The following is a 24,532-nucleotide window of genomic DNA, read 5'->3' on the forward strand; positions in this document are numbered from 1 at the left end:
CCCGAGCCGAAGGCAGTCGCTTAACCAACTGAGCCACCCAGGCGCCCGAACTTGGTGATTTAAATAACAGATCCATCCCTGGGACTGACCAGTCCTTCTATCTTTCTTTATGCTGTCAGAGCTTGCTTTGCAGCCCCCTCACATGCTCTATAAAGTGTTTGAATCTCTGCCTCTGCACAAGACATCCCTCTAGACTCTTTTTTTTAAAGCTTATTTTATTTTATTTTTTTTAGTAATCTCTACACCCAGTGTGGGGCTCGAACTCATAACCCTGAGATCAAGAGTCACATGCTTCTCCAACTGAGCCAGCCAGGTGTTCCCCCAAGACTACTCTTAATCTCTTTCTCCACGTTCCTTTTATGTGGTACCTGGGTTCAGCCTTATGCTTAGCATCTTCACCCTAGCATTTCAGTTTTATTCTTTTTTTTTTTTAAGATTTTATTTATTTGCGAGAGAGAGAATGAGAGACAGAGAGCATGAGAGGGAGGAGGGCCAGAGGGAGAAGCAGACTCCCCGCCGAGCAGGGAGCCCAATGCGGGACTCGATCCCGGGACTCCGGGATCATGACCCGAGCCGAAGGCAGTCGCTTAACCAACTGAGCCACCCAGGCGCCCCAACATGACAGAAGTTCTTAAGAGAGTAGCACAGAAAAGCCTTGAGAGGGGACCTCCTGAGGCTGGACTAGGGAGATCTCACTAAAGTTTTCGCCTTTTTTTTTTTTTAAAGATTTTATTTATTTATTTGAGACAGAGAGAATGAGAGAGAGAGAGCACATGAGAGGGGGGAGGGTCAGAGGGAGAAGCAGGCTCCCTGCCGAGCAGGGAGCCCGATGCGGGACTCGATCCAGGGACTCCAGGATCATGACCTGGGCCGAAGGCAGTCGCTTAACCAACTGAGTTACCCAGGCGCCCAGTTTTATTCTTTTTTAAAAGTAGGCTCCCACACCCAACGTGGAGCTCGAACTCATGACTCTGAGATCAAGAGTCACACGCTCCACCAACTGAGCCAGCCAGATGCCCCTCAGTTTTACTCCTAACTACTGACTACTTTGGCCTTACCCACAGGCTCTGTCCCTTCGGTCCCTCGTTGGCTCCACATGTACGAAACCCTTGCAGCCCATGTCCCAAGTCAGCTGTGAGCCTCTGCCTATCCCAGCCTTCAAACGCCCAGTCTTTTCCATAAGGATTGTTCAGAAATTTGCTTCCTGAATCCCTGGACCGTTTTGCTTATCCTTACCCCTAAAAGCCATTCTCAAACATTGGCCTCAGTGCGCCATGTTTCTTTCTGGGGCTTGTGTAACCATGAGCCCTGGCTTTCCAGCTCAGAGAGAATTCCCCAAGTTTTGATCATGCCCCCTGTGACCCCAGCCTCCGGTGCCCACTAGTATGTTTTTAGGCCTGAAGTGGCTGCAGATGAACTTGGGAGTCCATGTCCGACAGAGTTCCTCGCCCCAGGCTTGATACCGTTTCCCACGGTGGCCTTCAGCTCTAGGCGTTCAGAGCGCAGCTCCCAGGACTGCCACTCGAGATGTGTGCCAGCGTGCCAAGTGTCATAAACGTCACTGTGGTCCTAGGACGTGCTGCTGCAGAAGAGATTTACTGGCGAGACTGAGACCCTGGGGGCGCCTGGGTGGCTCAGTCCTTAAGCGTCTGCCTTTGGCTCAGGTCATGATCCCAGGGTTCTGGGATCGAGCCCCGCATCGGGCTCCCTGCTCAGCGGGAAGCCTGCTTCTCCCTCTCCCACTCCCTCTGCTTGTGTTCCCTCTCTCGCTGTGTCTCTCTGTCAAATAAATAAAATCTTAAAAAAAAAAAAAAAAGACTGAGACCCTGATCCTCTTTTCCCTTCAGATGCAGTTGTACAGGACAAGCTGAAAGTCATGGTCACTTGCAGGTTGGAGGTGGGAGGGGGATTGGAGTTTAGGGAGATTCCCTTATGTGTTTTGGAGCTAAGTTTGTGTGAGCAGGCCCAGAGGTCAGTACTCTCCCTCCTGTCCAGTAGCCCTCTTTCTGAGGACCGCCATGCATATACCTCTATGGTCAGCCTGCTGACACAACCAGCAAACTGGTGGGAATCCTTGTGTTCCTGATTCTGGACCTCCCACCGTGGAGAGCAGAACCGTCCGCAGACTCCTGGGGTAGCCTAGAGTCCTAATCTGCAGAATTATTATGTCACTTGCTACTAAGGGCCGTGATGGCAAGAATTATGTTCCTCCTTCTTACCATTCATAACCCCACTGCCCTCGCTCATTCCTGGAATTAGAGAGCAAGAATGGAGTTTAACTGGGATAAGTAGAGATTATGTATTTTCTCTAAAACATATGACATCAAACACACTGAAAACATGCCTGGATCCAAAACACAGTTCTGCCAAGTTGCAGTGTGTTTTTAAGGAAAATACATCATTTGAGGAACATCATCTAGAATTGCATGAGATAGGTCAATAATTCTATACCATGAAGCCTTCTTAGCAATGAAAATCCAATATGGCCTAGAGGCTATGGCCTTACCTAAATTGATAGTCATTTGTCCTATGTGTTTTTCCACACACTCTGTCATCATATTTTAACAAATTAATGCTCTTTTTAAAAATTTATTTACTTAAGTAATCTCTCCACCCAACGTAGGGCTCGAACTTACGACCCTGAGATCAAGAGTTGCACACTCTACCGACTGAGCCAGCCAGGTGCCCCACAAACTAATACTCTTAAGTCTCCATTGGGATATTCTCTTAAGCCTCACGTAGTGGCCATGAGGATGGCCTTATGAGCCTTTGCTGCAGAAACAACTGGCTCGAGGTCCTAACTGCCTCACCACATGCCTCCTAGGTGCTGCTCCTGGGCACTGACTGAGTGCAGGTGGATGCTAAGGCAGACCAGCCCTGGAAGGTATGAGACTCTTTGTCACCTGCTATTGGCTCGAGATTCCCCTAGGACTTTGCTGATTTTTCCTTAAACTGCAGGGCCACATAATGCTTCCAGTGACCTTCTCTCCCCTGTCCTTCACGTGCGGTCGTCTTGCATCTTGGGCTCGCCCCAGCTTTGAGACTACCCCCACCCCATTTCCTTTCTCACAGGCATGCCTCCTGATAAAATGTTTGCATGTTTCATCCCATCTTGGCATGTGCTTCTTGGAAGACCTGGACTAACATCACAGAAAGAGCAATTTTCCAAAAGCCTCCATTCTCCAAAGCAAAAGGCCAAGCTATTTCATGTACCCCTAGCTTGTTCTCTACAGGAGATTGAAAGCTGAATCATATATATTTCTATCCAATAAGAGGACCTCTTGGTCCTGGATGATGGGATTATTCTCCTAGTTTCACCCCCATTCACCTCTGGCACCATCAAGCAAGTGCCTGGCAGGGAAGACTATTTACTGACTCCTATCCATCCAGGAGTGGTGTATCGTTGAACTTGACAGACCAGAAGAGGGAACTGACTTACTTGCTGCCATCTTGTGAAGATTCAGGCTAATTTTGCTATTACAGTTCTATAATAACAGCCTTTCAAACCAGCGGATAACAGCAGCATCCCACAGGCATGCTGGAAGGAAACAGATACCTTCTCCTACTATTGAGTAATCTCTTGGAAGCCTAATTGTTTACTTTCTCACCTGCCAGGGTTGGATGTCTCCATCCTGCGCACATGCCCCATTTTTTTTTTTTGCCCCATGTTTAGAGGGCCTACTTCCTTATTCCAAGAACTTAGGTCTTTTTTTTTTTTTTTTAAGATTTTATTTATTTTACAGAGAGAGAACAAGTAGGGGGAGCAGCAGAGGGAAAGGGAGAAGCAGGCTCCCCACTGAGCAGGAAACCCGATGTGGGGCTCGATCCCAGGATCATGACCTGAGCCGAAGGCAGATGTCCATGTTACATAGTTTCTGATCTCTCCTGCTAGAACCTTGACTGAAGTCTGTTAGAGTGTCATTTATATGCTCAGAAATCAGAAATGAATTCTGACAGAAGCATATAGAAGGAATACTGAAGCCTATCCTTACAGTTAGAGTTTCTGACATCAATGATGATTTTTCTATATCAAATCGTAACAGATGTGTAAATTGTTTTCTCCAGTTTACTTACTTTTTAAATAAAGGTGGGGCAATTCTCAGCCCTTGGAAATAATTTCTCCCTGAACTTCTCTGAGGAGGGGGCAGTGTAATCTAGGTTCAACTAGAATACACCTCCTAGAGTTTAATTCCCAAGCGTAAAGGCAAACGTTGAGGGACAACCAGTTTAGAAGATAGGGCCTAAGAACTCTAAGGACGGGTGGAAATAGAGCTTCAGAATCCTAGCTTCTCTATGCAAACGGTCTTGAGATGTGAGATGATTTTGCATTGGAAAACCATTTCTTTTCTTTTGTGTTCACACGTTTGTAGACTTTTCAACAGTGTTTTACAAGTTGTAGTCAGTCACCTGCATCAGAATTATCAGAGACACATGTTACAATGCAGATCCACCAGTCCCAAGCTAAATCTGCTGGATCAGAATCTCTGGAGGAGAGGCCCGGGAGAGTGAATTTTTTCAAACACTGGGGTGATCCATATGCCTGCTAAAATGTGAGGACCTCTGCTCTTTGCAGTACACTCAGAAGGCTCTTAGGATGTAAATTGATTGAGGTGATAGAAATAGAATAGGTTTCTGAGTTAGAACTGGGGGTTGAACCTTCCTTGGAGTCTAAAGACAACCACCGAATAGGAGAGTTTGACTTGCAGTAGTGGTATCCCAAGTTAACCATCTAGTTTCCTGCTTTGTTGTGGGGTCACAGATTCCCTACTCTTTATCCCACAGTGCTTGTCAAGACTTTTCCATTTATTTGTCTAGCCGTTCAAAGTTGACGTCCTAACCTAACTTCCCTGTTTGCCTCAATGGTACCTTGTGTGCCTAAGATTAGAACATCAAAGTTATCTTGAATCTTCTATCTCTAAGCTTCCACAAGTTCTGCCCATAATTCATGTGTAATTTATTTCATACTTGTTCCGTCAACTATGTTACTGTGGTAACTCTGACTTTAGTTGCCCCTGATGTATTACAGTTGCTTCTTTATTTATCTGCTTGCTTCTTTGTTTTCACTCACACGTTTTACCCTAAATCCTGGTGCCACGTTAATCTTTTAAATACAGCTAAGTCTTGGTTAAAGAGGGTAATAGATTTGGAGGTGGCACAAAGTCAGGGATAGCCTCAAATTACAGTTAAATTTAAACCAGTCAAAACATGATTCAAATTAGACGTCATGCAAATATTTGATTTGAATGCTTGATTGAAGCTTCATTTATTATTTAGGAACACATTTATGAATTGACAACATAATAATGTAAAATTGGTACAAGTCTAAGGGCCTAGGCACATGCAACTCCACATAAGTTGACAAAGTAGTCAAAAAGTTGATAACCTATTAAGTCATTATTGTTTGTTTCCTAAGTGACCTTTCTTCTGGTAGAAAATCAGAACATGGTGTGAAGCGGCCCAAACCCAACAACATGCTCACTTCTTCTGCCCTCCATACACCCGCCCTCACTGTTTTAGATCTTGTGAGAAACCGGAACAGCCCTGGAAACATCCTCCCTCTCCACTCGCGATTAGGACCACCACATTCCTCTTGGGCAGGTCTGTGGGAGGAAGGGATAGGACACATTAGCTACATGTCCAGTTGTCAAGGAGGGAGAGATTGCTATAGCACAGTAGAAATAATGTGGAATCAGTTGTTTCCAATCAACAGATGATTTTTTTTAAGATTTTATTTATTTGACAGAGAGAGCACAAGCAGAGGGAGAGAGAGGGAGAAAAGCAGGCTCCTTGCTGAGCAAGGAGCCCAATGTGGGACTCGATCCCAGGACCCTGGGATCATGACCTGGGCCGAAGGCAACCACTTAACCAACTGAGCCACCCAGGCATCCCAACAGATGACTTTTAGTGCATAGCTGTGTTAGCTGCTTGGAGCACTTTCATTCATTTCATAAATGCTCTGTTTTTTTCTTAAACTGCAATTTCTCTGTAAATTGGTCAGTCCATCCCTGGACTATCAAGAATACAAAAGATTTAGAGGCACCTGAGTGGTTCAATCAGTTAAGCGTCCAACTCTTGATCTCAGCTCAGGTCTTGATCTCAGGATTATGAGTTCAAGCCCTGTGTTGAGCTCCATGCTGAACATGGATCCTACTTAAAAGGAAAAAGAAATACAGAAGATTTATTTACTTTAAATGTGGGAATTTAAATACAGAAAGTAGCCAAATAAAAGTATTTTTCTAAAAGGATATTTTTCGGGGCGCCTGGGTGGCTCAGTTGTTAGTGTCTGCCTTCTGCTCAGGTCATGATCCCAGAGTCCGGGGATCAAGCCCCGCATCGGGCTCTCTGCTTGGCGGGAAGCCTGCTTCTCCCTCTTCCGCTCCCCCTGCTTGTGTTCCCTCTTTCGCTGTCTCTCTTTCTCTGTCAAAAAAATAAATAAAATCTTTTAAAAAAATAAATAAATAAATAAAAGGATTTTTTTCAGGGTGCCCGGCTGGCTCAGTCAGAGGAGCGTGCGACTCTTCATCTTGGGGCCGTGAGTTCAAGCCCCATGTTGAATGTAGAGATGACTTAAATAAGTGAATAAAGAAACTTAATTTTAAAAAATATAAAAGGGGGGCGCCTGGGTGGCTCAGTTGGTTAAGCGACTGCCTTCGGCTCAGGTCATGATCCTGGAGTCCCGGGATCGAGCCCCGCATTGGGCTCCCTGCTCGGCAGGGAGTCTGCTTCTCCCTCTGACCTTCCTCCCTCTCATTCTCTCTGTCTCAAATAAATAAATAAAATCTTAAAAAAAAAAAATATAAAAGGATTTTTTAATAATCACCCATTAAAGAATATCATGTGATCAAAATAATTTAAGAAAGATTTCCTATGGCATATGGAGCAAGGAGATAGTAAATCTGAAAGTCGAACAGATAATGTCACAATGGCTCTGTCCACACGATATGGACAAGATAGGGTATATCACAATGAACAATTGCAATAACCTCATAGCTGGCCTGCTCAGTAATGCATATGTTCTGATCATTTGGGCCATTTTATTTTTTGGCAAATTACCACCATTTCGAGATGGTGAATTGCAATATTGTATCATTAATTCACATATTGGAAAAAAGGCAAAAAATGCACCAGAAGGGGCGCCTGGGTGGCTCAGTCGTTAAGCGTCTGCCTTTGGCTCAGGTCATGATCCCGGGGTCCTGGGATCGAGCCCTGCATCGGGCTCCCTGCTCCGCGGGAAGCCTGCTTCTCCCTCTCCCACTCCCCCTGCTTGTGTTCCCTCTCTTGCTGGGTCTCTCTCTGTCAAATAAATAAATCTTTTAAAAAAAATTTTTTTTTTTCATTTCTTCCTTGAAACTATGAACAAAGTTATCACCAACCACTTGTCTGGTTATCTGAATGATGCATTTTATTTCTCTGTCAATGGTGGCACTCCCTCAAAATTATTCATATATTTTTATTAAAAGTGTTTAGTGACCAAAACTAATAGATAATATCTTGAAATTTATTGAGCATCTCCCTGTGTGCCAGGGACTATTCCATGTGCTTTACATGAATTAATTGATAGCATCCACATAACAACTCTGTGAAGTCCGCGCTCTTGTTTTCCTCAGTGTACAGATGAGGAAAGTGGATCACAGGAAAATGTTTGCCAAATTCAGGATGCATGCCTGCGTGCTCGTTTACATTTTGAGTGGGGCTGCACTGTGACTTAGGGTTGAACCTGCAAGGAGGTTGGTCAAGTTGTGGGTAAAGGGTGATAAAATGAAAATGAGCTTTCAAATCACTCACCTGGGGCTATGTATCTAGTCCCAGCAATCTTGCCACCGGCTTGGACAGCACCGACTGAGATCCCCAATCAGAGCAGGGAGAGAAGGGTGAGCTCGGCAGCTGTAGTTGGATACAGGGTTTTCAGGCCCTGTCAGGAGGCATATGGTTCCCTGAAGGGCCCCTGAGATGAAGCTTCCAGACCCCCAAATGGAAAATCCTAGAGTGAAATTGGTAACAAACGGATGTCTCTGTTGATTTCCTGTCACAAAGATGATGACCCAAACTGGCCAGTAACTCCAGGTTGTGAGTCTGAGTTTAAAAAGTGCAAATGAAGTTTTAGAATTTCCTAAAAGCTACCAATATCTTTACAGTTTTTTAAATGGGTTTTTAAATAAATATGTCCACAAAGAGTCTTTGATTTCCTCGGGCATGATGAAAATCACTGAATCTCCTCCATTCCAGCTTTCCCACCTCCAGATGATCCCATATAATGTGCTCAGGGCAGGAATGAGGGTGAGGCAAGTGACGCATTCACCTTGGGTGCAAAACTTAAGAGGGCACCAAAAAATTCAGTAATCAAGAGAAATGTTTTTGGTTTTTTTTTTTAAGATTATTTATTTATTTATTTGACAGAGAGAGAGAGAGAGCGAGAGAGGGAACACAAGCAGGGAGAGTGGGAGAGGGAGAAGCAGGCTTCCCGTGGAACAGGGAGCCCAATGCAGGGCTCGATCCCAGGACCCTGGGACCATGACCTGAGCCGAAGGCAGACGCTTAACGACTGAGCCACCCAGGCGCCCCTCAAGAGAAATGTTTTAATGCAATATTTTCTAAATCAAAATTAATGCAGGGGCTCCTGGCTGGTTCAGTCAGTAGGGCATGTGACTCTTGATCTCAGGGTTGTGAGTTCAGGCCCCACGTTGGGTGTAGAGATTACTTTAAAAATCTTTAAAAAGGGGGCGCCTGGGTGGCACAGTCTGTTGAACGTCAGACTCTTGGTTTTCGGCTCAGGTCATGATCTTGGGATTGACCACACCCACCCCCACCACCTCAGGCTCCACACTGAGCTCAGAGTCTGCTTGGGACTCTCTCTGCCCCTCCTCTCTCTCAAATAAATAAATAAATAAATCTTTAAAAAAAATCTTTAAAACAATTAATGCAAAAAATCGATGAAAAACAAAATATCAAGATTTTAAATAAGATAAGCTGTGGTTTGCTTGTTTTATAACCCAGGGTTTTTGTGCACTTGGGTGTTATTTCCAATCAGCTCGTGGTTCCTGGGCCATGAAGCCATCATATCCCAGTTTCTACAGGTTGACAATGGTGTGCAAACAGACTGGGCAATGTGGACTTGGTATGTAGTCATTTTTTTAATTTTTATTTTTTTAAGTAAATCTTACGCCCAACAAGGGGCTTGAACTTACAAAACCAGAAATCAAGAGTCACATGCTCTACTGACTGAGCCAGCCGGGTGCCTGCCCCATAGTCATTCTTTTAAATTATGGAGCTTGCATTAAATTTTCCAATCTGGTTCAAAACATGGTAAAATATTTTGGTAAGTGTATATAGGGGTACATATGTTTCTTTTTGCCTCAGTATCCGATATGGCTTGGAATAGCACTGGATGGGTATTAAAATTTTTGGAGGGGGGCCTGAGTGGCTCAGTCGCTTTGGCGTCTGACTCTTGGTTTCAGCTCAGGTCGTGATCTCAGGGTCCTGGGATCAAGCCCCGCGTGGCTCTGCACTCCATGTGGAATCTGTTTGAGACTTATTCCCCCTCCCTCTCCCTCTCCCTCTGGTCCTCCGCGCTGCTCATGCTCTCTCTCAAGTAAATAAATAAAATCTTCAAAAAAAATTTTTTTGAGTGGCTCAAAAGTCAAAACAAAATACAGTGAAGGGCGGCACTCTACCCTGCTCTGTTCACTTCATTCCCTCCAACCCCCACATGTAATTTTCCTGCATGTTCTTTCAGTTTTGTTTTGTTTTGCCTTGTTTTGTAAAAGCCGCCATACGCAAAGTACCAATCTTTGCCTTTGTTGATGCTCTATATTGTGTATCTGCTTTGTATTTTAAAATTTCTCCTCTTTATTTTTTTAAAGATTTTATTTATTTGAGAGAAAGAGAAAGAGTACGAGTGGTGAGGGAGGGGCAGAGGTAGAGGCAGACTCCCCGCTGAGCAGGGAGCCTGACTCAGGGCCCCATCCCAGGACCTTGGGATCAGGACCTGAGTTGAAGGCAGATGCTTAATGGACTGAGCCACCCAGGCGCCCAATTTCTGCTCTTTCTTATGTATTTCCTTTTACTTTGTGTTTAATTTGCTTCCACTTTTAGTCTTTCAATGGAAATTGGAATGATGGATTTTCAACCTTCTTTTCTAATGTTAGGTAGTTTAATGCGGGAGATTTCTCTCTATACATTGCTTTAGTTGTATCCCACAAGTTTGGATATGTTGCATCTTCATTATTATTCAGTCGAAAAATGTTTTTCGATGTCTATTTTATTTCTTCTTTTCTCTTTGGTTATTTAATGGTGTTTTCCCTTAATTTCTTGGAAGTTGAGGCTTCTTCCCCCATTACCTGTTAGTGGTATCTAGATTAATCCCACTAGTCAAAGAGTATTATATATTATTTCAACCCCTTTTCCTTTAAAATTTTTTACTTGGATTAATTAGAGGTATGGCATTTAATTTCCAAATATTTGGGGATTTCCTATCTTATTTTATTGATTTGTACTTTCATTAAATGTAATAGAGAATATTCTCAGTCCTTTGAATTTACTGAGCCTTGTTTTAAGGGCCAGCGTATAACCTAACTTGGTGAACATCCATGTGCACTTGAAGGGAATGTGCACTCTGAAGTTGTGTGTTCCATGTGCATACTATATTCTATATATGCCAATCAATTCAAGGTGGTAGTGCTGTTCAGCTTTTCTAGATCTTTAATATTTTTTTGTGTACATGTTCTAGCATCTGCTGAGAATGGGTTATTAAATTTTTTTAAAAGACTCATCCATTTATTTTAGAAAGAGAGCACGTGAGAGCGCAAGCATGCGGTGGGGGGCAGAGGGAGAGAATCCTCAAGCAGATTTCCTGCTGAACACGGAGCCTGATGCAGGGCTCAATCTCATGACCCATGAGATCATGACCTGAACCAAAACCAAGAGTCAGATGCTCAATCAACTGAGCCAGCCAGGTGCCCCTGGAGTGTTAAAATTTCTAATTATAAAATTGTGGAATGGGCGCCTGGGTGGCTCAGTCAGTTAAGCGACTGCCTTCGGCTCAGGTCATGATCTTGGAGTCCCTGGATCGAGTCCCGCATCGGGCTCCCTGCTTGGCAGGGAGTCTGCTTCTCCCTCTGACCCTCCCCCCTCTCATGTGCTCTCTCTCTCATTCTCTCTGTCAAATAAATAAATAAAATCTTTAAAAAAAAAAAATTGTGGATTGTTCTTTTTAAAACTTCAGTTCTGTCAGTTTTTACCTTATGATTTTGGAAGCCCTGATGTGAGGCACATAATATATTAATAACTTAAAATTATAAATCTTACTTATAATATTAACATGTCATATTTGTAACCCAGTTACACATTATAAGAATTCCTAACCTTGATGAATTGACCATTTTAACATTACAAAATGTCCTTCTGTATCTATGATGATACCCTTTTTTTTTTGATACCCTTCTTGAATTGTTTGATCTGATATGAATATGTCCACTCCAGCTTTCTTATGATTAGTGTTTTCACTCTCTTTCTTTTTTTAATGTTTTATTTATTTATTCATGAGAGTCAGAGAGAGAGAGAGAGAGAGGCAGAGGCAGAGGGAGAAGCAGGCTCCCCGCCTAGCAGGGAGCCCGATGCAGGACTCGATCCCAGGACCCTGGGATCATGACCTGAGCCGAAGGCAGACGCTTAACCATCTGAGCCACCCAGGCGCCCTTCACTGTGTCTCTTTATCTTTTGTTCTTTTTTTTTTATCTTTTGAACTTTCAATCTATGTTTCTGTATTTAACATGTGCCTCTTTTACATATAGTTGGGTCATGTTTCTTTTTTTTTTTAATATTTTATTTATTTATTTGACAGAGAGAGACATAGTGAGAGCAGGAACACAAGCAGGGGGAGTGGGAGAGGGGAGAAGCAGGCTTCCTGCTGAGCAGGGAGCCCAATGCGGGACTCGATCCCAGGACCCTGGGATCATGACCTGAGCCGAAGGCAGACGCTTAATGACAGCCACCCAGGCGGCCCGTGGGTCATGCTTCTTTATTCAGTCTTGTAATCTTTGAGTTTTATTTGGCGTGTTTCTTTTACATTTAATGTAATTACTGGTATGGTTGAACTTAGGTCTACCATTTTGCTACCTATTTAGGATTTGTCCCATCCATGCCTTTCTTTCTCCTTTCCTGCCTTCTTTTGGATTAAACATTTTTTAACATGTAATTTAGTTCCTCTACTTGCATTATCATTTAATGGATATTCTATATGGATTACATTATCATCTGTAATTTCTCATAATCTCCTTAGCGTTATTATTCTTTTTCATATTAAATGTAGAAACTTTTTTTTAAAGATTTTATTTATTTGAGAGAGAGAATGAGATAGAGAGAGGGAGCATGAGAGGGGGGAGGGTCAGAAGGAGAAGCAGACTCCCCGCCGAGCAGGGAGCCTGATGCGGGGCTCGATCCCGGGACTCCGGGATCATGACCCGAGCCGAAGGCAGTCGCCCAACCAACTGAGCCACCCAGGCGCCCCTAAATGTAGAAACATTTTTTATTTACCCTTCCTCCCACCTATATCCCTTGAAGTTCAGTATTAATTTGTGCACACAACTGAATTTTATTTATTTTTTTTTTTAAGATTTTTTAAATTTATTTATTTGACAGAGAGAGACACAGCGAGAGAGGGAACACAAGCAGGGGGAGTGGGAGAGGGAGAAGCAGGCTTCCCGCCGAGCAGGGAGCCCGATGCGGGGCTCGATCCCAGGACCCCGGGATCATGACCCAAGCCGAAGGCAGACGCTTAACGACTGAGCCACCCAGGCGCCCCACAACTGAATTTTATTATAATTTCAGGAAATTCTAAGATACCAACAATACAGTTGGAGTCAAAAGTTTAACTATATGGGGGTGCCTGGGTGGCTCAGTCGGTTGAGCATCTGTCTGGCTCAGGTCATGATCTCAGGGTGGGATCAAACCCCGAGTAGGGCTCCCTGCTCAGCAGGGAGTCTGCTTTCCCGCTCCCTCTCACTCTCTCTCAAATAAATAAAATCTTAAAAAAATTTTTTTAACTCTTTCAAGTTCCCTTCTAGTCACTCTGCCTCTCCTGATTTCTGGTCTGTAGGTCCTCCTCTTGTTTCTCACAGTAAATATTTGCCACCATTGGGCCATGGGTAGCAAGCACAATATACGATCCTCATAGGCAGAAGTGATTGAGAAAGCTGTAACCAGGCTTAAAGGAGCACATTTAGCAAGGGTGAGGGCCAGAGCAGAAGTTAGTACCAGGCAGCTCAATTCACACAAAGTCAGAGAAAACAAAAAAGGTCCAAACAAAAGGATCCAAAGTCAGGTTAAAAAAAAAAAATGACATATAATTAGCAACAGAAAGAAAAGGCAGAGACAAGACACAAAGAGCTCTTGAGAGCCGATGTAAATTGTTATTATCCTTTCAGCTGCCTGTACTTCTCCTACCTTATTGAGTTGATCCTTGTGCAGAAAGAGCCTAAATCAGTAGTTCTTAATCTTGGCTGCATATCGGAACTACCTGAGGAGTTTTTTAAATTCTTGATGCCCAGGCTACACCCTAGTCCAAACTTAATCTGAATTCTCTGTGGCTGGGAGCCAGGTATTTTTTTTTTTTAAAGCTCCTCAGATGATTTCAGTGTACATCCAGGGTTAACAAGCACTAGTGTAAATGTTTGCAAGTGTGCAAGTGAACACATGGAGTGTAGGGACAGAGAAAAAGGAGGATTTCCTGGGCTTAGTTTTTTTTTTTTCTCTAGAGAAACTTTCTGGTGATTTTCCTCTTTGGGATCCTGATCCTCCCCACTTGGCTTCAGATTAAAACTACTATTTAGACAGCCATCAGCCTCAAGTACTGTTCAGTCTGCTCCTCTGATTAGTTTTTCTGTGATAGCAGATGCTTAGCTTCTGAATCTGTTTTTCTGACTAAACCAGACTTTCTCCTTCTGTGTTTCTCTAGGATTTTTCCTCACTACTTCAGCTTTTTGAGGTTTGTGACTGTACCTCTTGTCCTCTTCCCATACTTAATAACCTTTCAAGGGAGAGAGCTATTTTTTGCATGATACAGCCTCGTGTTTTTGTAGTATACCCTGTAATACTTAGAACAGGTCTACACTATTAGGAGAGAATACATTTTCTCCCTTTTTTTTTTTTTTTTTTTTAAGTAAACTCTGTGCCCAACATGGGGCTTGAACTCACAACCCCAGATCAAGAGTTGCATGCTCTACCAATTGAGCCACCTGGGTGCCCCAAGACTACATAATTATTTCATGAATTTACTGCATTCTATCCATCATGAATTTCTTTGTGTTGATGAAAGGCTGAACGCACACTAAACGTTTTCTCACATTTCTTACACTTGTAGTGTTTTTCTCCCATATGGGTTTTCTGGTGTTGAATAAGAGATGAACTCTGGCTGAAGGCTTTGTCACAATCATTGCATTTATATGGTTTCTCTCCAGTATGAGTTCTCAGATGCTTTGTAAGAGATGAGCTCTGGCTGAAGGCTTTCTTGCATTCTTTACATTTGTAAGGTTTCTCTCCAGTATGAATTCTCTGATGTCTTACAAGAGCTGAGCGGTCACTGAAGGCTTTCCCACATTCGTTACATTTGTAAGGTTTCTCCCCAGTATGAGTTCCTTGATGTTGTATAAGAGCTGAACAGTAACTGAAAGCTTTCCCACATTCACTGCATTCATATGGCTTTTCCCCTGTATGAGTTCTCTGATGTTGGGTCAGGCCGGACCTGTCACTAAAGGCTTTCCCACACTCTGTACATCCATAGGGTTTTTCTCCAGTATGAACCCTTTGATGTTTAATAAGGGATGAGGTGTCATTGAAAGCTTTCCCACATTCCTTGCATTTATAGGGTTTCTCTCCAGTATGGATTCTGTGATGTTGAATAAGGTACGTGCTTTGGTTGAAGGCCTTCCCACATTCACTGCACTCATAGGGCTTTTCTCCAGTATGAATGATGTGATGTTGGATGAGGGCTGACCGATGACTGAAAGCCTTCCCACATTCATTACACTCATAGGGTTTCTCTCCAGTGTGAATCCTCTGATGCTGAATAAGTGATGAGCTCCGACTGAAGGCCTTTCCACACTCGTTACATACATAAGGCTTCTCTCCAGTATGAATTCTCTGATGTAAGATAAAGGCTGAGTAGTAACTGAAGGATTTCCCACATTCATTGCACTTCCAAGGCTTTTTCACTGAGTAAATATTGCGATGTCGAATTGGGTTTGAACTCTCCCCAGTTTCACTACAATCGTCCACAGGGTTTTTCTTGCGTTTATTTATGACTTGCCTTAAATCTTTCTTCTGATTTCCTTGCTGCCTTTCTAATGTGCCTTCGCATTGCCAGGCTTCTATCAATCTGGAGTCCCAGGACTCATCCTTTTTAAGTCTCTCCATTATCAGCGCTCTTTCAGGAGACACTTCTTCATAAAGTCCCTGCTTTGAAAAGGATTCTTTAGTTTCAGGTATAGATTCGGAATCTGAAATAAATAAAAAGTACAAGCGTTTGTGTTCTCTGTGTTGAGAGAAAAAAACAGCTGAGTTGGCAAGAAGAAAAGAAAATAAAAATGATGCTCCTTAAACATGTTTTTAGAATGTTTTCAGAAAGCGCTTCCTGGCAATGGCAGAGGAAGTTTCAGGGACTAACAGAGATGGGAGAATGGCTAATACAAGGCACAATAAGAGGACGAAGAGGAGGCTCTACCTAAGAGAATGGAAAACTGAGCAGACAAGTCAGGAAGGAGGATAAGCTAGCAGGATGAGAATAAATGTTAATATAAAATATCTGAGGAAGGGTAGAAAGATGAAAACACAAGTTGAGATTGGGCAGTTTTGAGAAAGTACAAGACAAAAAAAATCACTTCTAATAATCACCTGGGAATAATCACTTTTTGACTTTTTAAATAGTTCCCTCTGGTCCCCCCCCCCTTTTTTTGAGAGAGAGCAGGGGCAGGGGGTGGATGGGGCAGAGGGAGAGGGAGAATCTTAAGCAGGCTCCATGCATGGAGCCTAATGAGGGGGCTCAGTCTCACGACCCTGAGATCATGATCTGAGCTGAAATCAAGAGTCGGACGCTTAACCAACTGAACCACCCAGGCGCCCCGCTCCAGTCCCTTTTTAAAAGCACAGATTTTTTTCATGTTCACCATACACTTTATTTTTTTTTTTTTTTTAAGATTTTATTTATTTATTTGACAGAGAGAGAGACAGCAAGAGAGGGAACACAAGCAGGGGGAGCGGGAGAGGGAGAAGCAGGCTTCCCACTGAGCAGGGAGCTCGATGCGGGGCTCGATCCCAGGACCCTGGGATCATGACCTGAGCCGAAGGCAGACGGTTAACGACTGAGCCACCCAGGTGCCCCCACTTTATTTTTTTTTTTAACAGACACTTTAAATATGATTTTGTGTTTCCACTAACCACTGCCCCCTCCTTTCCTTCCTTCTCTCCTTCTTCCCTTCCTTCTTCTCTTCCATTCTTCCTCCTCCCCTTCCTCCCTTCCTTCTCTTTCTCCCTCCTTCCTTTCTTCCTTATTTTTTGGTCATACCCAAATTTCTCAAAAAGGTCTTGTACATTTTCTCATCACATCCTTGCTCCTGTACTCGCTGTAGTCTGGCTTCTCTCCCTACTACTCAGTTGCAACTGCTCTCACTGAAGTTACTAACCATTTATATGTCACCCAAATCCAGTGGATTCTTTTCATTCTTTAGCTTGGCCTCTCAACAGCACTTGACAGTGGTGACCATGCCTCCCCCCCAACCACACCCCCCCCTCATTCTTTCCCCCAACTTTATTCAGATATAATTCTGTGATTGTAAGCTGTCCAAGTTTTACTCCTGATCTCTATTTACTTGGGACTTTTTCTGTTTCTTCTTCTTAAATGTTGATGCTTCTTGGTATTCAGTCTAAGCTCTCCTTTTTTGCCCCTCCCCATCCCCCACAACATTGTCTCCATTAAAGACCTCATCCAGGCCACAGTATTAATTGCTTTTTTAGAAAAATTAAAATATATTTCACATATAACACTGTGTAAATTTAAGGTACACAACACGGTATTTTGATGTATTCATATAATATGATTACTGACATAATGATAGCATCTCAATTACATCACATAATTTCACCTGATTATCCTCTTTCTCCTGACAGTTTATCTTTGTTCTGTAAAGGAACTGGTGATAGGGGCAACTGGGTGGCTCAATCAGTTAGGTGTCTACCTTCAGCTCAGGTTGTGATCCCAAGGTCCTGGGATCGATTCCCACGTCGGACTCTGTGCTCAGCAGAGAGTCTGCTTTTCCCTCTCCCTCTGCCCCTCCCCCTGCTCATTCTCTCTCTCAAATAAATAAATTAATTTAAAAAAATAGACCCAAGGGCGCCTGGGTGGCTCAGTTGGTTAAGCGACTGCCTTCGGCTCAGGTCATGATCCTGGAGTCCCTGGATCGAGTCCTGCATCAGGCTCCCTGCTTCTCCCTCTGACCCTCCCCCCTCTCATGTGCTCTTTCTCTCATTCTCGCTTTCTCAAATAAATAAATAAATAAAATAATAAAATCTTTAAAAAATAGACCCAATTATATACTGTCCACAAGAAACTTTAAATAGATTTTTAAAAATGGAAAAAAATATACTATGCAAACAGGAAGCGAGAATGGCTATATTACTATCCTACAAAATAAAATTTGAAACAAGAAATATTACCAAGGTTAAAGAGGGACATTATAAAATGATAAAGGGGTCAGTTCACCAAAAGATAATTTGTTATGTGTATGCATCTAACAAAAGAGTTTCAGGTACATTAAGCAAAATACAATAAGCAAAAACTGATAAAACTAAAAGAAGAAATAGACAATACCACAATTATAATTGGAAAATTTAACACTCCTCTGTCAGTAATCAGTAGAAGCCAGTAGACAGGAAATCAGTAAGGATATAGAAGACCTAAATACTCTCAACCAACCTGACCTAATTAAATTTATTTTCAAGTTCACATGGAACATTCATCAAGACTATATTATGGGTAATACAACAAATCTCAGAAATTTAAAAGAACTGAAATCATACAAAGTATCTCTGACCACACAGAACCAAACCACAAAATTGAAAACAACTTTTATTGAAAACCATCTAAAATTTGGAAATCTGTAAATAACCCATGAATCAAGGAGGAAGTCACAAGTGAAAATAGAAGTTATTTTGGGCGCCTGGGTGGCTCAGTTGGTTAAGCGACTGCCTTCGGCTCAGGTCATGATCCTGGAGTCCCGGGATCGAGTCCCGCATCGGGCTCCCTGCTCGGCAGGGAGTCTGCTTCTCCCTCTCGTGCTCTCTGTCTCTCATTCTCTCTGTCTCAAATAAATAAATAAAATCTTTAAAAAAAGAAAAAGAAAATAGAAGTTATTTTGAACCACGGAAATGAAAACACCACATATTAAAATTGTGGAATGCAGCCAAAGCAGTCCTTAGAAGAAATTTTATAGCATTAAATGTTCATACTAAGAGAGAAGAAAGATCGTATACCAGTGATTAGTCTTCTACCTTCAGAAACTAAAGGAAGGAGAGAAAATTAGACCTAAAGTTAGCAAAGGGGAAAAATAATAAAAATAAGAGCATCAATGAATAAAATTGAAAACAGAAAACAATAGAAGGAATCAATGAAATCAAAAGCCAGTTCTTTGAAAAGGTCAATAAAACTATTAAAATTCTTAAGAAGACCAATAAAATTAAAACAGAGAAGATACAGATTACCAATATCAGGAATGAAAGATGATAAATCATTACCAGAGCGCACTCAAGAAGAAACAGATCATCTGAATGGTCCTACATCTAGCAAGAGACCAGGATTCAAGGTTAAAAACCTTCCAATAAAGCAAACCCAAGACCCAGATGGCTTTACTGGATTGAGCTTTTGATATCATATCTAATAAAATTTTGCCTTACAAAAGGTCGCAAAGACTGTCTTTAATGGTCCCTCTAGGTTTTATACTTAGTTCTGTGATCCACTGAAAGTAACTGTGTATGGTGGGAGGTATGGATTTTCTTTTGGCATATGGATGTCCAATTGTTCCAGTACCATTTATTGAAAAGATTCTCCTTTTTAGCATTGAACTGATCTTTGCATCTTTGTCAGAAATTAATTGACCATATATGTGTGGGTCTATTTCTGGACCATCTGTTCTGTTCCATTGATTTACATCTTCCTTTCACTAGTACCACACTGTTTTGATTACTATAGCTTTAGAAATCTTAAAACCAATGTATGAAGCTGTCCTTTTTCAATACCAGAGACAGTGAACTTTTACTTGCCAAAAGAGAAAAGAAGCCAATTCTGAGTCCAGAGTGATCAGGGATCTCCTAGGGGATTAACGCTCTGTGGATCTGAAGCAAAACTATGCCATTTTAGATGCCATTAGTTATAGAGGAAACTTATGTCCCAGTAAGCAGTTTGCATTACAAAATAACTTCCTTACCCCAAAATACCAGGCTCCCACAATTCTCCACTTTCATATCCATGCCCATGTACCTTTGGGCAGAACTCAGCTGTTCTTCTTCCACATGAGCGAAATCCATTTCCTCATCCTTGACTGTCACCAATTCCTGGAAGAAAAAGCACATTCTTACAGGACTTAGGGACAAGAACAATCTAGAAGAGGAAGTATTTTTTAATCTTTATTTTAATGGAACAGTCTAAAATTTCTAAGTATTAGTCCATGTTAAGGAAAATAATAATAGCTAACATTTATAATATATTTTCTATGTGCTAAGTCCTTTGAACTACCTCTTGCAATGATAACTATATGAAGTAAGTACTATTATTAACATTATTTACAGACGTGAGGATCAGATCTGAGATTTGGACCCAGGCAGTCTGACTCCAAAGCTATACTCTTTTTCTTTTAATTGAAGGATAGTTGACATAAAATATATCAGTTTCAGGTGTACAACATAGTGATCTGACATCAAAGCTATACTCTTAACTATATTTTTCTGTCTCTTACATAGTTTACTAAGTAAATCTAATATAAATTAACCACTGAATGACAACTAAATGTTAATTACTAATTATACTTAGTTGTAGGTGGGGTAAGTCTCAGACATGTAATTTATACTGATTCCTGGAATATTCGGAGAGTTTATAGAAATTCTGCTTGATATCCTGATTGTATATAGACAGCCATCCTGTTCTTTTTTTTTTTTTTAAAGATTTTATTTATTTATTTGAGACAGAGAGAATGAGAGAGAGAGAGCACATGAGAGGGGGGAGGGTCAGAGGCAGAAGCAGGCTCCCTGCTGAGCAGGGAGCCCGATGCGGGACTCGATCCAGGGACTCCAGGATCATGACCTGAGCCGAAGGCAGTCGCTTAACCAACTGAGCCACCCAGGCGCCCCCAGCCATCCTGTTCTAACAGAAGCTTCTTCTTTCTCTGTACTTAGGGCTATGACTTTTAGATTTATTTAGTTATCCTTTAATAACTACGGTTGTTCTGAACGAATGGATTTACTGATTATAAACTGAAAATAATCAACTGTTCTTCATATTCTATGTTATATTGACATTCATGTGCGTGTAATTAACTGGAGAATACTTTGTGAGAAAGTCAGTCAATAGAATACAGTGGTTAAGGGGCACCTGGGTGGCACAGTCAGTTAAGCATCTGACTCTTGGTTTCAGCTCAAGTCGTGATCTCAGGGTCTTGAAATCAAGCCCCACGTTGGGTTCCGCACTTGGCATGAAGTCTGCTTGAGATTCTCTCTCTCCCTCTCCCTCTGCCCCTCCCCCCACTCATGCTCTCTCTCTAAAATAAATAAATAAATCTTAAAAAAAAGAAAAAAAAAGACTACAGTGGTTAAGAGGCATAGGATTTAGGATCAGACATACCTAGGTTCTGATTAGGGTTCAACCAAGTTATGATTCTGAGCAAGTTACTGTGAGCCTCAGTTTTTGGTTTGGGTTTTTTTTTTTATGATTTTATTTTTAAGTAATCTCTGCACCCAATGTGGAACTTGAACTTAACAACCCTGAGATCAAGAGTCGCATGCTCCACTGACTGAGCCAGCCAGGTGCCCCTGTGAGCCTCAGTTTTGCTGTGAAATAGGCATCATCCCTAACATGATTTTTTGTTTAAAATAAATAATGTCTGAAAAGTGGCTCTAAATGATAGAGTTCCCCTGAACTCAGTCATTAGACCTCTTCTCCATCCATTCTTACATACCTATAAGCAATTTGTTATTTCACCCACATTAAAAAAAAAAAAAAATCCTCAAAAAAACCCCACAAAAACAACCCAAAAAACAAACCTTCTTTTGTCTTCCTTCTCACTATCACCCTATTTCTGTCCTCTCCTTTAGCATAAAACTCTCCAAAATAGTTGTCCGTCGTCCCTGCCTCCAATTTGTTTCCTCTTCTTTCCTGAATCCTTTCTAATCAGGTTTTCATTCCTACCATTCCATGCAATTGCTCTTGTCAGTCACCAATGATCTTCGTATTTTTAAATCCAGTGGTTAATTCTCAGCCCTCATCTTACTTGACTTAGCAGCAGCGTTTCGCACAGCTGATCACTCCCTGCTCCTTGAAACACTTTCTCCAGTTGGTTACCAGGATGCCACACTTTTGACTTTCCCCTACCTCACTGGCCACACATCTTCTCAGTCTCCTTTGCTGGTTCCTCCTCATCTCCCTGACCATTAAGAGTTGAAGAGCTATAGGATTCAGTAATAAAATTTCATCTCTTTTCTGTCCCTTAGTGATCACAGTTTCGTGGCTTAAAATACCATTCACACAGATTACTCCCAAATTCAAGGCTTGAGCCTGAGCTTTCCCCAGACTTTCAAGTCTTCAAGGAAAAATTACTTTGGTTCAGTTCTCTAGTTGGGGTTGCTGTAGACCTCTGAAGCAAGATGAAAAAAGGAAACAACACACCGTGAACACCAAGCTAAGATTTCAGAGGAGGGAACTTAACCTCAAACTTGCCTGGAACTCAACAGGAAGGAGCTCAACAGTAGGTTCCATTTCTTCTGTGTTCTGTTTTTGGGGCAGAGAAGCATCCTCACTAGTAATGGCTGGAAGGACTGGGGAGGAAAAAAGCCATGAAGGAGGTACACTCTATTCACTAAGACGAAAACTATCACAAGCCAGCTAAATTATATACTCAAGGTCTACTCAACTTAACTCAAAAAGGTGGGATGAGGATAGAGTAAGATGATAAAGTGAAAGTGCATTGCCCAAAAATCTAAACTTATAGACCCACAATTCATCAACCTTTTGGAATAGTCTAACAGGGAGTGGAAAAGCGTGACCTTTTATCACAAAAGCAAGCAAAATGGAATATTCTCTCTTCCACGGCTATTTCTATAATTCTTACCTTCTTCCTCAGCTTCAATGGTCAGATAATCCATGATCAGCTTCTCTTTCTTTGTCCTGTTATTGCTATGACTTCCTTCTTCTTTACAGTTTCAGATGAGATAAATATGAACTTTTCAGCAATACATAATCTGCTTCTTTGTGTAAATCATTCAACTCTACTCTGAAGCTCTGGAGAGAGATTTTTGAGGTTAGGCTCACCATCCTCTGGAATTGGTTCCTGCTCCCTGGGGCATCTCCCTCTCTCTATCTCTACTCCTAGGAGGCTTATTCTTCTGCATTTAAGTCCTAGGGCCTCAGAAGTAATTCTTCTTTGCTTGAAACCTTTATTATTTAGGCTAAATTAATCTCCACAGCTGGAAGACCATTCTCTAGAGTACTGAGATCAGTCACTACATGCCACACCAGGACAAAACCAGGAGAGAATCAGGGCAGGGAACTGGGAGCCTCACACTTGGTTCCAGACTGTGCAAAACTCCCATAAGACCCTAAAGCATACAACTGGCCATATGATTATGTGGCCTGTGATTATGGCAGCAGTAACTATAAACAAGGCTTCCACCCTTGGTTCATCCTTACTATTCATAAAGACAGGCAGTTGACAGATGGGGCACTTATACAGTTGATTCCCCACCTGCTCTTTTTTAGAGACCCTGAAAATGTACAGACAGGGATTCCCTTGCATGGTCAGAGTGAGAACAAAAGACTTCAGTAATTAGACAGTAATAACTGACAGACAAAATGGCTTCCCACCTGTCAAGGGAGAAAAACTAAACTTTTCATCAGGCTGAATGACCATGAGGAACAAAACCAGTCAGTACAGCCTAAGGTGACAAGCTGGCACAAAATTCAACAAAATTTGCAAGAAAAAAAAAAAAAAAAAAGATGCCTGCAGCACATCCTGTTGAATGGCTGCCACATCCTGAAACTGCCACCAGAAATTAACTTATTAACTGTATCCTGCTTGTCACTAGGCACCTGAAACTTGTGGTTTGTGCCTATTTAACCCGGAGCCTAATCCTTCTCCTTAGGAGTGTACTCTTGGTTTGTAGCCGAAGGCTGCATTTCCCAGGTTTGCAAACTGCATGGCAACAAAGCTTTTCCCTGCCTCTGACCCAATCCTGGCATTCCAGGCTGTGTGTGTCAGAGAGAGAAAAGATTCAACCCCTTGCATTGGCTGCAAAATACAGGCGGGCCCCCAAACTCTGATAGAGCAAATCACAGAAGAGTAATGAGTGAGACACGGACACCATTTTTTTCTTTGTGTCCCCCAAGTTCAGAACCTTAAGGCTCTTGGTAGCGTGGCAAGACTTAAGGCCAAAACCGACGGGAGGCGCTCAAGCTCTCCGGCCTCCGCACTGCCGCTCCCAAGACTCCCCCTGTCGGCCACTCCTCCTTCAAGCTCCCGGACTCCACTTCCCAGAGGGCTTAGCGGCAACCGCGCATCCGGGACGCCTCCTCGCTCAGAGCTAAACCTACAAACCCGGCTCGCCTCCCAGTCAGGGAAGCGGGAGGAGTACGCCGAGCGCGGGGGACTGGGCCCGGGACGCGCGGGCAGGGCCCAGCCCTTCCCCCCAGCCCCGGGGCCGCAACCTGAGAGCCTGGCTCGGGCACTGGAGCCGCGCGCTTGGACCGGCGGGTCGGAAAGACCCGCGCCTCGGGCCCAGCTTTCTCTTACCCCTAGACGCGCTGCGGTCTCGGCTCCGGCCACAGGGCGGGTCCCCGCAGGGCTGCGCTCTGGGAAAGACGGGACGGGCGGACGGAGTCGCTTTCCGGACTCCCTGAGCTGCGGGGAAACAAAAGGCTCGAGCCCGAGGCTCCGTCTGGAGTCGCATCTGCGCACTTGGAGGCGACCGCGCCAGGTCGGGGGTCCCGGCGGAAGGACTCCACTTCCCAGAGGGCTCGGGGACATCGGTGCCCGTCCTGGGCGGGGGGAGGGGGCGTCTGCAGAGCCAGGGGAGAGAACTGCAGGCCTTCGGTACCAGCCTTAAGATGGAGATAATACCTCATCTGATAGGTCTCCTTTCTGAGTAAGATGAGAAGCTGTCCTGTAAAAGCTGGGTGACTCAGTTGGTTATGGATCTGCCTTCGGCTCAGGTCCTAATCCCAGCGTCCTGGGTTAGAGCCCCACATCAGGCTCCCGCCTCAGCAGGGGAGTCTGCTTCTCCCTCT

General features: G+C 43.0%; 1 protein-coding gene across 1 annotated transcript; it reads right to left on the minus strand.

Moving 5' to 3' along the window:
- Positions 1 to 14,277: 14,277 nt before the first annotated feature.
- Positions 14,278 to 22,395, minus strand: LOC110571858 (zinc finger protein OZF-like). Its single transcript, XM_044915285.1, has 4 exons — positions 22,362 to 22,395; positions 21,971 to 22,068; positions 19,470 to 19,596; positions 14,278 to 15,206 (listed from the first exon to the last, which is right to left on the minus strand). The coding sequence occupies exons 1-4, from the start codon at positions 22,393 to 22,395 to the stop codon at positions 14,278 to 14,280; spliced, it is 1,188 nt and encodes a 395-aa protein (XP_044771220.1).
- Positions 22,396 to 24,532: the final 2,137 nt, after the last annotated feature.

Source organism: Neomonachus schauinslandi, chromosome 5, assembly GCF_002201575.2.
Source record: "Neomonachus schauinslandi chromosome 5, ASM220157v2, whole genome shotgun sequence".
Classification (NCBI taxonomy): domain Eukaryota; kingdom Metazoa; phylum Chordata; class Mammalia; order Carnivora; family Phocidae; genus Neomonachus; species Neomonachus schauinslandi.

Coding starts and splice junctions, on each gene's coding strand:
- LOC110571858 (XM_044915285.1), bottom strand. CDS start 22,395: ATGGATTATCTGACCATTGAAGCTGAGGAAGAAG. Junction 19,597..21,970: donor TCCTTCCTGTTGAGTTCCAG/GCAAGTTTGAGG, acceptor TTTTTCTTCCAG/GAATTGGTGACAGTCAAGGA. Junction 15,207..19,469: donor TGGGAGCCTGGTATTTTGGG/GTAAGGAAGTTA, acceptor ATATTTACTCAG/TGAAAAAGCCTTGGAAGTGC.